At 40.2% G+C, this 12,646-nt stretch overlaps 1 protein-coding gene across 3 annotated transcripts in view; it reads right to left on the bottom strand.

The window, feature by feature from the left end:
• ITPR2 (inositol 1,4,5-trisphosphate receptor type 2) overlaps positions 1-12,646 on the bottom strand; it is a 266,577-nt gene that overhangs the window by 129,536 nt on the left and 124,395 nt on the right. For all 3 annotated transcript variants that reach the window (XM_080342096.1, XM_080342097.1, XM_080342098.1), the window contains 3 exons: positions 8,277-8,528; positions 5,730-5,855; positions 313-441 (listed from right to left, as the gene is read on the bottom strand). In XM_080342096.1, the coding sequence (XP_080198222.1) occupies positions 313-441; positions 5,730-5,855; positions 8,277-8,528 (507 nt within the window). The remainder of the gene's footprint in view (positions 1-312; positions 442-5,729; positions 5,856-8,276; positions 8,529-12,646) is intronic.

Genomic DNA, 12,646 nt, shown 5'->3' with positions numbered 1-12,646 from the left:
TACAGCCCTTTTGTCATAGGAGATCACATTTTTCTCATACAAAGACAGACCATTACTCTGCAAGGATACCCTCTCCAATGAATTCACAAGAACCAGGAGTAAATCTGACCATTTTGTGCTGTCTACTGGTTCAGAGCTGTAAGTGGTAAAAATTAAGAGTGTTTCAAAGAGAAATGAAGCTGCTAGCCAGGGGCATAAGACGGGACAGAGAAGTTAAAGGAGGATGTAAAGATACAGCATTCCTATCTGGGCAACAGAAAGTACCTCATTAATGGTCTGAATTATGTATTTGTCTGTGTCTCTATTCCTTACCTGGAGGCTGGTGCTGTTATCTGAAAATGGCGAATTGAAGAAGCCGCTCACAATGTTCATTACGGGCTCAGTGACATATTTCTCCAGAGATGTGTCTGCATGTTTACGATCTGTGGTTGTGTTACAAACCTACAGGGAAGAATGAGGTGACAATGAGATGGCATTCTTTTGAATAAGCAAGCTTTACTATTTCGTATTTATTATAACACACGTAATATTTCTTCTTAATACAAAGACAAATGATTTTTATACAAAATCTATCAGAGATAACTATCTTAGAGTTCAAGCTGCATTTGTGATAGCTAGTCTTTCTTCTGGGAGGCCCATGTTGTCTTTTGAATACCCTTCTCTTCTGAACTAGCTCTTTCTGGCTGGCTGTCTATTCTTTTCCACACCATGAAAAAAGGATCTCCCTAAGTCAGCACATTGCATGCCACTTACACATTTAGACAGATTCAAGAAGAAAATGGGCCTTTACTCCCATTGTGAGGCTGTTTGGAAGAGGCTTTAGAGACAGATGAGACATAAAACCTTAGGTTAGAGTAATGTTTGACTTCTCACTACAATCAGTCACCACAAATAGGTGGTGAAGGTAAAGCTTATTTGCAGGAAAAATGTTTAAAAAAGGAGGGAAAGAAACTAAATAGCATAGTCAACACCAACAGCCTTTAGGATTGTGAACTAAAAAGGCAGCATTACTTAGAAAAGCCACATGGGGAAAATACAAAAGACAAACTAAAAACAATGAAAGAACAGAATGGATGGTACTGGCACAACTCTGGAGCACAGAAGGATGATTAAACGGTGGGAGGATGTGGGAAGATTTGTACAAAAGATTCCTGAAGACCCCCTTTGGTACAACACTAAAAGTTTGTTGCTGCAGAAAGATGTCATGCTTAAAGCAAAAAATTACTGAGGTAGATCACAGCCTTCCGTATTTCTTTACTTCTTTTCAGAATTTGTGGACATCTATACAGAGTCATGTTCACTTTGCTTATGTCAGTGTGGACAGTACTCAAAAAGAGCCTGCAGAGAGCCAGATGGTGAGAAAGGCAAGACCAGACAAATAAGAATTGGTAGGGGTTGGAAGGGACCTCTGGAGATCATCCAGTCCAGCCCACCTGCTAAAGCAGGTTCCTCTAGATGAGGCTGCACAGGATCATGTCTAGGTGGGCTTTGAATGTCTCCAGAGAAGGAGACTCCACAACCCCCCTGGGCAGCCTGTTCCAGCGCTCTGGCACCCTCAAAGTAAAGAAGTTTCTCCTCATAGTCAGATGAAACCTGCTGTGCTTCAGTCTGTGCCCGTTGCCCCTCACCCTCTTGTAGAGCAGCACTGAAAAGAGCCTGGTCTCATCCTCTTGACACCTGCCCTTAAGATATTTATAAGCATTGATAAGAAGAAATACAGGCTAGACTCATATTACCTCTTCAACAGCCTTTAAATAAGCAGTTCTAGTCATGTTTCTAGAAATGAAAGGCAAAGCTGTTCTCTCTTTCACCTATGCAAGGCACAGACTACTATAATGTTCTAGGGCATCTATTTGCGAGCTGAATTAATTTTGTTTATAGCCTTCACATTACTATATGAGCATTTAACACAAAATCATGAAGGTCTGTGGGGCATTACATCGCTTTATGGGTGGGAAACAGAATCCGAAGAAGCTGAGTGCGTTGCTTAAAGTCACAGAGAAAAGTCAGTGACAGAAGTAGAAGGATTATCCACAACACCTGCATCTCACACCGCACAAACTTGCTCCCTAATTGCACAGTGCCACTGTCACACTTGGACACTACAAGAAAGCAGTTTCACCGGGAACATTTTAAGGAAGGTTACTGACGTGACATCCAGAAGCATCCATGTTCAGGCAAAGATACAGCTCATGAGAACACAAACACATTTTGAGTAGAGTACTGTCATATGGTAGGCAGAAGAATAACCAAAGATAACTGAAGAGTTACAGAAATGAGGCATCTTGAGGAGCTTTGCTTGTCTGCTTTTCCCAAATGTGTCAGATAAACAAGTCATGCCCCCACATAGTGCATTTTTTATCACTCCAGGAAAGGAAAGATTTTGGTCAGAGAAGCAACAAAACTGAAATAGCAAACTCTTCAGCCGCTCAGGTTTTGGAAAAGTATGACACCAGCACCATCACCCTGAGTCCGCATGGAGATAACAAGGATTCAGTTAACAATCCAATTTTTTTTCCTTAAAAAAAAAAAAAGCTTATAGAACTAAAAACCTCTTTAAGTTCTTCTGCTTTTAATTAACCTGCACGCCAATTTTGGCTTGAACCAGTAGCTCTGAGGTTCAGCACTTGTGGTCTCAATGGAAAGAAAGGGAGCTGTGCAAACGGTGAATTCAGAAGTTGCCCAAACTAAATTTCAAAATGCTTTTAAGCTTTCCCCTTCACTTGTCTAAAAAGCAGAGCCATATGTGGAGATGCCACTCTGCTCCAACACCCGTCTGAAAAATTCCCAGCACAGAAGGAATTCGGAAATCCTCTCATTTGTTCTTATCCCTCTGCCCTTTGGGGACTGAAAAATGTTTCCCTGTGGAAGAAAAAACCTGAAATGCATGAAATGGAGATGAAGATTGAGAAAGGAGTGTTTAAAAAACCCTTAAGAGGAGCTGGGACCAAAACTCACATGAATAATACTTCAAAAATTCTGCGGAGAAAGCCAGGATGCCTTTACAGCTGTCAGATCCTGGCTCTTTCTTTAATCCTCCTCAGACTACAGCTGCTGGCTTACAGGCTGGGCCACACACAGGAGAGGAAAGCCTTTCCTTCGGCAGCACTCACTTTGCTTAGCGCAACACTTTAAGTCATACATGGGAGAAAGTAGGTTGGCAGAAACCGTAGAAACAGGGTGTCTTTGAAAGTGCGACTGCTTTTGGCAAACTGAATTTATACATGAATCTGCCTCGTGCCTTCTTTGCAATGTATCACGTTGTTGAAAGAGAATGACAGCTGGGGACTAAATATTTCCTTCTTGGATCAAGAAACAGATTTAAAAATTGGTTACTCTTTTTTTTTTTTCTTTAAAAAATAAAAAGGTGAAGAATCCAACCTAAGGATAACACTCTCCATCTTCCACCTTAGTGCTCTCTAGTAAGAAGTTCAAAGCTCACAAACTTACCCAGTGACAGGCATTTGTAGCAGCTAAAAGAAAAGCATTCCCCCTCCCCCCACGCCAAAGCATCCCTTTTAGCTCACTGGAACACAGAGGATCAAAGGGCTCTTTTTCTAAATGCTTTGAAAGCTATTGTAACATCTTTCATGAGGCTGACAGCATTCTAACTGCCTTGATAGCTACATAACACTGATGTATTTATAACACATGGGCTCTGCCTGGGCCCCAGAAAACTAAACCTGAACAAATACACTCAATAACCTGGAAGACGTGGCTACCCACAGGGACCTGGCTGAAGAGCAGGACAGGCCAGAGCACTGCTGACACGCTCCTTCTTTCTTTTAGCCATCAACCAGGAAATTAAAAGGACTAATAAGGCACCTGCCCTGCGAGCTTTGCAGGGGAGCAAAATAAAAGTGCATTTTGCCACTCGGTGCCAACAGCATACGCACACAAAATGCAGCATTAATAACACACTCACTCTTCATCTCTGAAGACCTGGAGTCTAATTTCTCTTAATAAGAAGGGTATGTGAAAACAAGCTCCACCGTCTCCAGCATCATTTGGCAAAGTGCACTTTGTTTCCGGGCTCATGAAGGAACTGTGGACAGAGCCCTTTTTCTACATGTCTGCTTCTAGCCCAAGGGCAAAGAAAATCGTTCACGTTCAAGAGCTAGGGAGGGTAGTAGTCTTTGTTTGGAGGGTCAGGGCCAGGACACATCAGGAAAGGGCAAACAGGAAAGGGAATCTAACTGAAGAAAATATTTCTTGGGTTAAACCCAGAAAAGTTCTAAATCAGAATCCCCCTCCAAGGAGGTTTCTGATCTTAATTTTCAAATGAGCTTGATTTGCCCAGAAGGGCTTTCACTGTACAACATGACCAGAGAGGCAAGACAGCACGAAAACACAGTTTGTGGACATCTTATTACTGCTGAAAATCATTACCACCAAAAAAAGAGAGGACAAACATCCCTGTCTTAACCTTTTGCCAGAAAATAAAGCAACACCAGAGCAAACAAAACCAAAAACAACAAAAACCCAAACAAACAAAACCACAACAAAACAAAACCCCACAAAACCAAAAACCTCAACCATTTATAAGTTCTCTGTTCCCAGAGCAATAAACAGGTCCCGGTGCCTATCATACAGCACAAGCCTTTGCACTCATTCTTCTTTTGGCCATAATTCATGGTATTTTCTCCCAATAGGTTTCAAATAAATTATTTTGTGGCACATTATTACTTTGGGGTAAATGTCCGCTGCAGGTCTGAACTGAGATTCTTTTACTTTATTTCAACAAAATGAAGAATGCAAGAACTGAGAACTTAGGGATTATAAAATGCAATGGACCGTGGACTGGGAAAAGATAGGTATGCACTATGACAACATGCTCTATAACATCTCCAAAATCCTGTCAAGCATCAAGGGTCAAATACAGTCCACCAGAACTGTGGTTCTTCTTCTTGAGCAGAAAGAGCAACTCCATTAGTTACTATTGATATTAGACTCTTACAAGAAACATTAACCTCCTAGAAAAGGATAAGTCATGTAAGCCGTAATCATGTCATGCTAGCTTCCCCTCATGACTCTACTATTGTATTTTATCCTTCTGCAAGTCATAAGATTTCTCCTGGTTTCTACCTCTGAAATACCAGGGAATGGAAGCTTAATTCAACTTCTGACTTGAAACTTAATTCAACAAGTAATGACACCATGAAGCTCACTACAGTCCACAGGAATTTAATGCCTATAGTACTAACTGTGCCCCATCACCTTGCAGCCTATAGTTTATATATGAATTAGTATTTTGAAAGAACATAGCTCTACACCTGCTTTTTGCATCAGCGGTGAGAATGTAGTGACAGTAGGCAAAAAGACAAAAACAGGCCTATCCTCACTATACTAACAGCGTTAAGCAAGAAGATTACAGACGTGGGATCTTTTTTTTCAGTTACCACCACAATGACATGTAACACAAGCTGCCAGAAGATACACACAGACTTTCAAGCCTGCACACGCACCCAACTTGTTTTTCTGGAAGAAAAGAGAAAGCAACAGGGGTTCTAAGATGCCCTTTTATAAAGAGAAAACTGCTAGCAATTAGCAGGCTAAATGATGATAAATAACATAGAAATAACCACTTGTTTAAAAACCTCACACCTACTCTACTGTCAACTTTGAAAAAAAATAGTTAGTAAAATGAAAGAAGTTTACCAAGAAAAGTTATTGTCAGTTCAGTTGCCACCCATTACTATACTGTGATATTTATGTCTCGTGAAGCTTACCCTTGCCATATCAACAAGGAAGTTCTCAAATAACTTCCAAATATGGTTACTGGCATAGATTTCTTTCATTTCTACTTCAGTGTCCACGTAACAGTGATTAACAAAATTAACATATGCAATTTTCACCTGCAGGAACGGCAAAAACATAAACAATATGAAGTGGAACAGTAAAAACCATTAACGTGACATTTTCTATCTGCAAAAATACTGAACAACAGAGATGATCTTCAAGTACTTAACAAACTCTAACAACAGTAGCAATGCATATGTTCAGTTCTATAGATTTAGACAGAAGCATGGCAATAAGTGCAATTATGTACTTACTGAATGATCACATGAAGAAAAATGGAAAATACTTTACAAACATTCTTACTCTTACAACAACCCTCCCTCCCCAAAACAAACCAATAATAAATCTGAAAATTAAATGATATTAAGACTACAAGGGACTGGGCTCCAAATCCAGGAGCTGTCAAAACACGGTACACCCCTGCACTTGCTGGTTGACTGCTGAGGGTTGATGCCTTGCGACAGGCTTGCCAAATATCGAAAAAAAAATGTCTTTAGCAGAGCTGGGACTGCAAACCCTATATTCCCACAATCCTAATGCAGCGTCTGCATTTGGGGTGGGTGTAACTCAGATCTAAATGGAAGAGACAGGTTGTGCAGTGCTGGGACTGCAGCAACAGCAGCACAAGGCTTAACAGGAGGACTGCAGTCTCAATCTGCTCATGCATTACAGGTCTGCATGTGCACATCATCAAAATGGATCGCCAGTGCCTGAAATGTATAGATGAAATATAAACATACATAGATACACTGAAAATTTTTTGTCGTAGTCCAAGGAGAGTAGATAGTTGCATAAGTTCAATGCAGCCTGGAGAAAACTCATTGCAGACTTTTAAGTTACATTTGTTTGGGCTTTTTAAATTAGCATCTGTTGAAATTAATGTTAAGAGGAACTTTGGAGCAAAGCAAACATTTTTCTTTTTAAGAAAAGAATCAGTTGATCACAAGGGGACTTTTTCATAGAATCGTTTTGGTTGGAAGAGACCCTCGAAATCACATCCAAACATTAACATAAGTCTAGCACTAAACCATGTCCCTAGGAACCTTGTCTAAATGTCTTTTAAACACCTCTAGGGATGGTGACCCAACCAGTTCCCTGGGCAGCCTGTTCCAAGGCCTGACAAATCTTTCTGTGAAGAAATGTTTCCTAATATCCAATCTGAACCTCCCCTGGCACAACTTGAGGCCATTTCCTCTTGTCCTATCACTTGTTACTACAGAGAAGAGACCAACACCCTCCATGCTACAACCTCCTTTCAGGGAGTTGTAGACAGCGATAAGGTCTCCCCTCAGCCTCCTTTTCTCCAGGCTGAACAGCCCCAGCGCCCTCAGCCACTCCTCATCAGACTTGTGCTCCAGGCCCCTCACCAGCTTCCTTGCCCTTCTCTGCACTCTCCAGCACCTCAATGTCTTTCCTGTAGTGAGGGGCACAAAACTGAACACAGGATTCAAGGTGTGGCCTCACCAGCACCATATGCAGTGGCACAATCACTTCCCTAGTCCTGCTGGCCACACTATTCCTGATACAAGCCAGGATGCTGTTGGCCTTTTTGGCCACCTGGGCACACTGCTGGCTCACATTCAGTCAGCTGTCAACCAGCACCCCCAGATCCCTTTCTGTCAGGCAGCTTTCCGGCCACTCTTCCCCGAGCCTGTAGCGATGCCTGGGGTTGTTGTGACCCAAGTGCAGGACCTGGCACTTGGCCTTGTTAAACCTCACACAATTGGGCTCAGCCCAATGATCCAGCTGGTCCAGATCCCTCTGTAGAGCCTCATGGCACAGAGGGAGTCTTTACTCCTGCAGGTCCCAGTTGCGTTGATGCAAGATACATTTTCCCATCAGATAGCCTGTAGAAATCTGTCTGATACACATGGGGCCAGAACACGCTCCTTGCAAAGGCTGTGAAGAGATTTCTTTTGATCACATCAGGTTTGGTGCATTCTTGTTCTGATCAGCCTGACGTATCACAGTCCTACTGAAGCATGACTGGTAGTAGCTGCAGAATTGGGCCTCTATATGCAGTGAATAAAAACATTTGCTGAACTGCAACTGAGTTTAATAAAGCAAGACTGCACCCAAAATTCCCACTGACTTGAGCACGGCCAGAATGTTACCCATCATTTCTAGCAAATTCAGGCAGTGGCAAAATGTTGGCTTGACAAACCACTCAGCTGATTCTTCACAGCTACAACCAGAAGTTATCAGAGCATTAAACTCTGAGAGTGGCTGGACAAACCCAGGAAAATAAAACAAGGTGTCTGTTCCAAAAAGCTGACAATTGAAGCATAAGGGACAAGTAATTTTCTGTTTAAGAAAATACTGGCTATCCTTTCTCACTTACTGACCTTAACAAACACCACTTGTTTCCAGCCTGGTTTCTGTGCAAATATTCAACTTACCAGTTTATTATAAACAACAAAACATCTTCTGAGTTTTGGAAAAATGATACGTCTGCTTCTTCATTCAGTGAATCTTACCTCAGGTATGCAGTCATCATGGGTCACTACTCTTACTATATCATCCAGCGGCAGGAGTGAATTGCACTTGATCTCTGTATACACATTCTTTCCTTCTGTACAAGCCGCTAGCAATTCCACTAGAGTGATGTGGTACGCTAAGGGTCCACTCTCATCTGCTCGATCTCTCTCTGAACACATCATTTGGAGTAGGACTGGAAATGATGCTCTGTCATTGTAAAATATCAACACATCTTCACCGCCATTTATCAGCTGAAAAAGATATCACAAAGTTTTAAGCATCCTGCACTGTAGTCTTTTTGGACTCAATGATCTTAAAGGTTTTTTCCAACCTAAATGATTCTATAATTTTCTTAATTTCTTACTTTGTTCTACCTTTAAGTATGCAAAGACTGTCTAGATTAAAAAAAATACTCTGATGTGACTTACCAACTGCAAATGTCAAAAGAATATCCAAGGCAAATTTCTGCTCTTACCTATGTAAGTACAAATCTGGAATAGCTCACAAAGGAGCGAGTTAATGTAAGGTGAATTTGAAGTTTAATTTCTATATAGTTCTGTGTTTTCCTGTGACAGTATGCCATCTTATTATTCCTACCATGTCAATGTGTATTTGAAGTTAATTAATTAAATTCACCTCCTATTTTGAGGCCAAGATGCATTATTATCCCTGTTTTATAGATAGGGACTTGAGGCACAGACAGATTAAATCCTCCATGCTCCTTCACACAAAAAGCCTGTAGCTCACCCAGAACATAACCAACTTCTTCTGTGCCCTTGCTCAGTGTCAGAAACATAGGACAACTCTTCCCAACCCATGTAAATTTGGCAGGTGAGTCTTGACATTGTCAGTGTCATGCCAGCACTTCCATTTAACATAAAACTGCTGATAAATATTTGATTTTGTTACAAGTGCATTGCTCATCTCAAGAGGACCCTGAGCGGAGGTGGATGCTGGCAGCCCCATCTCAGCATATCTCACTGAAAAGTTTTGCTTTAACCCTGTTTTGAACCCCCCCATACACTGAATATATATACTGCCAGTGCTGCTCTGTGAGCTTGAGTGAAGCTGGGACAGGACACTCGCCCTGTCTTCATCACTTTCCTTTTAAGCATAATGCACTCTCAACGTGGGTGAAAATAAGCTCCTGTAAACCCTTCCTAGCACAGAATACACCTTGGCGGCACAACAGCCATGCATATTTTGTGAATAAGGCACTTGACATATCCAAGTCTATATGTGACATGAAATCCTAGCTTACTGAATTCAAGGGTAGAAATAAGAAATGAGAAAGCAGTAAGAGCAGGAATGAAAATTAGTCTCCCAGAATGAAAAGTCAAGAAATATTTCATTGCATTTTCCAGGGTTTCAACATTTCAAATTTTGAATTTACAACTTTTCTGATTGTGTTTTCCCTGTTTCTTGCTTATTTTTACTTTGACAATTGAATGGAGTGAATTGGGAATTCAGTCTTTCCTGCAATTCCTATTTCTCCTTTATCTTTGGGTTTCTAAAATGTTCCTACTCATGACTTTTCAAAATAGACAATTTCTAGACAATGCACAGTGCAAAAAAGTTTTTAAAGGCACAAGTGCTTGGGAAGGAGGAAGGAGACAGTACAGGGACCCAGATACCATTAATTTCATTGCACTTGAATGCAAAAATAAAGGGGGAAAATATGAGTATTGAAAATGTTGGAAAATTTACCTAACTTTTTAACAATGATTTTTAACTATGCTCCTAGGATATTTCACGTATAAAATAATAAAATAAATCCCCACCAAGCCCTCTGGGAAGGCACACACTCTGTCATGTTCTATTAAGTTGTTCACCACATTCCCATAGTTATTTTCCACTTGTGTACATTTTGCACAGAAGACCCCTCTGACCCCTCATCCTTTCATGCACCTATTGCTGATGAATGAGGAAGAAACACCAGGAGATAGTGAACTTGTGAAACATGATGCTACATGGCATGTTTGCTATATACTGATTGTGAGGAATCACAAACAGAAGCAGACAATGTTGCAACAGCACAAGAAGAGCTAAGGGGGACAAGGTAATCATTGTAAATGCAAGGACAGAAGAAGATGTCTTTCCCTTTTTCCAAGTTAGCCCCTTTTAAATGCAATTTGTGAAGGGGCATCCAAACATTGACCCAAGAAGAGAAAATGATGTCCCTTTAAAAGCAGAAAAGGAAGAGAAATATGAGAAGTATCTAGCGTTGGCCAAAGTTTTCATTGGGCATCATGAGCTCAGTGATGGGAAAACAAAACAAAACAAAAAACAAAACAAAACAAACAAAACAACAACAACAAAAAAAAAAAAAAACAACAAAAAAAACGCACACAAAAAACCAAAAACAAAACAAAAAAACAAAACAAAAACCAAAAAAAAAAAAAGAAAACCACAACAAACACACACACAAAACAACCCAGAAGCATTTCCTCATTTCCTTCCACTAAAGTATATTTTCAACAAGTTAAGAACTCTATGGAAGTAAAATGAAGGTGGGTCAGTATGAGAGCAACTGTTGATGCTCTGTGATGTATCACTCCAGAACACTATAAATAATAGAAAACTCTGCTGCTGCGTTGATCTAGTTCAAAACCAAATTCTGCCTTCCCTCTTGTAATAATGTTTGTGCTGATAGGCACTGTTCTTCCAGGAACCTCAAAGCATGCTTGTAATGAGAAAAAGTGCCCTAAGGAACCTTTTAGGTTGGTAAACATCATTACTAGCACTCTACAGACATGGAGACCAAAGATACGAAACAAGTGAATAAGCCAGATTGGGAATGTTCAACGTATTTTATGAAAGTACGCTCTCACAATGGTGCTCCTTCATCTGTATGTGCTTTCTAAAACATGGAAATATGATCAGTTTATCCCTGACTCCCTGTAAACAGGAAAAAGCTACAATATACTTCCTGTGGGTAAAAGAAAACACAGGAGTAGTCGAGGGATGCTGTACACTCATACTCTGTCTTGTCTTGTGGTAAATTGTTTACAGGCCCCATCTGGAGGCACAGAAGAAGTTAAGCCACTTGTTTAAGGTCACAAAGTACATCTCAGTTGTCTGCTGAGAAACTGTCCTGACTCCATGGCAAGTTCCAACCATTTGGCTACACTGGTCCCTTTATACTGGATTGCCATTCAAGTGCCATTCAATTTTCACTATTAGCATCCTTTTTCAAGAAATCATAATTACTTATCTGCAATTTCCTACATTCCTTTAGAACAGATCATCATCTTACCCTCTTTCATCAAAATAAGGGTGCTCCCTATCCCCAGTAAATTCTTGCAGGACTCATGATGTAAATGTCACATCTGAGCTCTTTTCAATTTTCATCATGCAGTCAGCTTGAAAATTTAATATGACAATTTATTTTCGTGCTATTATAGGTCAGTAACAAAATGCATTTAAATGGAGAAAAAATCTAAAAATTTTGTTTGCTGAGAAAGTAAAAACCAACAAGAAGCTGTGGCAGAAGGGGAAAAATCTCAAAGCATAAAGGCACAAGAACTGTTTGAATTATGTAAGACAAAGGGGCTTGTAATTGATATTGCATGTTAAAACACTTCACTAAAATTGAAAAGGTTCAGGTGGATTCCATTAAAGGTTATCCACGTAGGCTGCAGCTTTATTTTCTTAATCAGAAGTTTTTTCTCTTTGTTGCTGTGGAAAAAAAAATTCAGCAGGGCTTAATTTTATTCACAGCACAAACAGAGCTGTTTTCTTTGTGAAGGTGTCTCTTAAAAAAACCAAAAACAAACAAAAAAAACCCCCACTTTGTAAAGAAAAATGTTCCTTGGACTCTTATCCTACCTGGACTTTTCACTGTATTCAACTTTACCCACTTATTAATCTCACTGAACTGTTAACATAATTACAGTTAAATGCATGAGTGTCTGCAAGTTGAAGGCTTCATTTGTCATGCGCACTATATACCAAATCCTAATTGCAGAGAAGCCAATTAGGTATTTTTCCAGTGACTTTATTGGCATAAAGATTTGTCCACAAGCCACTCTACGGAATTTACTGGGTCAGACTCCGAATTCAGCAAGTTAAAACTAGAGTAGCCATACTGACTCTCACAGAAATGCTCTGGAACAAAAGAAACAAAAGCAGAAAATAGTACCTAGAGTTGTACCATGGTTACATGCTAAAAAATGGTCTACAATACTATTTAGACAAATCCACAGAGGTAAGAGCCTCTTATACGGTGAAACCATGCCACAACATGTCGAGTTTGGTGCGCAAATGGGATCCTCAATTACAGTACAGGAAAATGAAGGTTTATGTAACTCTGAGATTTCCATGCTACATCATCTACAAATAGACATCTCTGTATCACCATGCTAACACT

This window comes from Nesoenas mayeri (assembly GCF_963082525.1).
Source record: "Nesoenas mayeri genome assembly, chromosome: 1".
In the NCBI taxonomy this organism is placed as follows: Eukaryota; Metazoa; Chordata; class Aves; order Columbiformes; family Columbidae; genus Nesoenas; species Nesoenas mayeri.
This window is presented reverse-complemented; position numbering and strand designations above follow the sequence as displayed.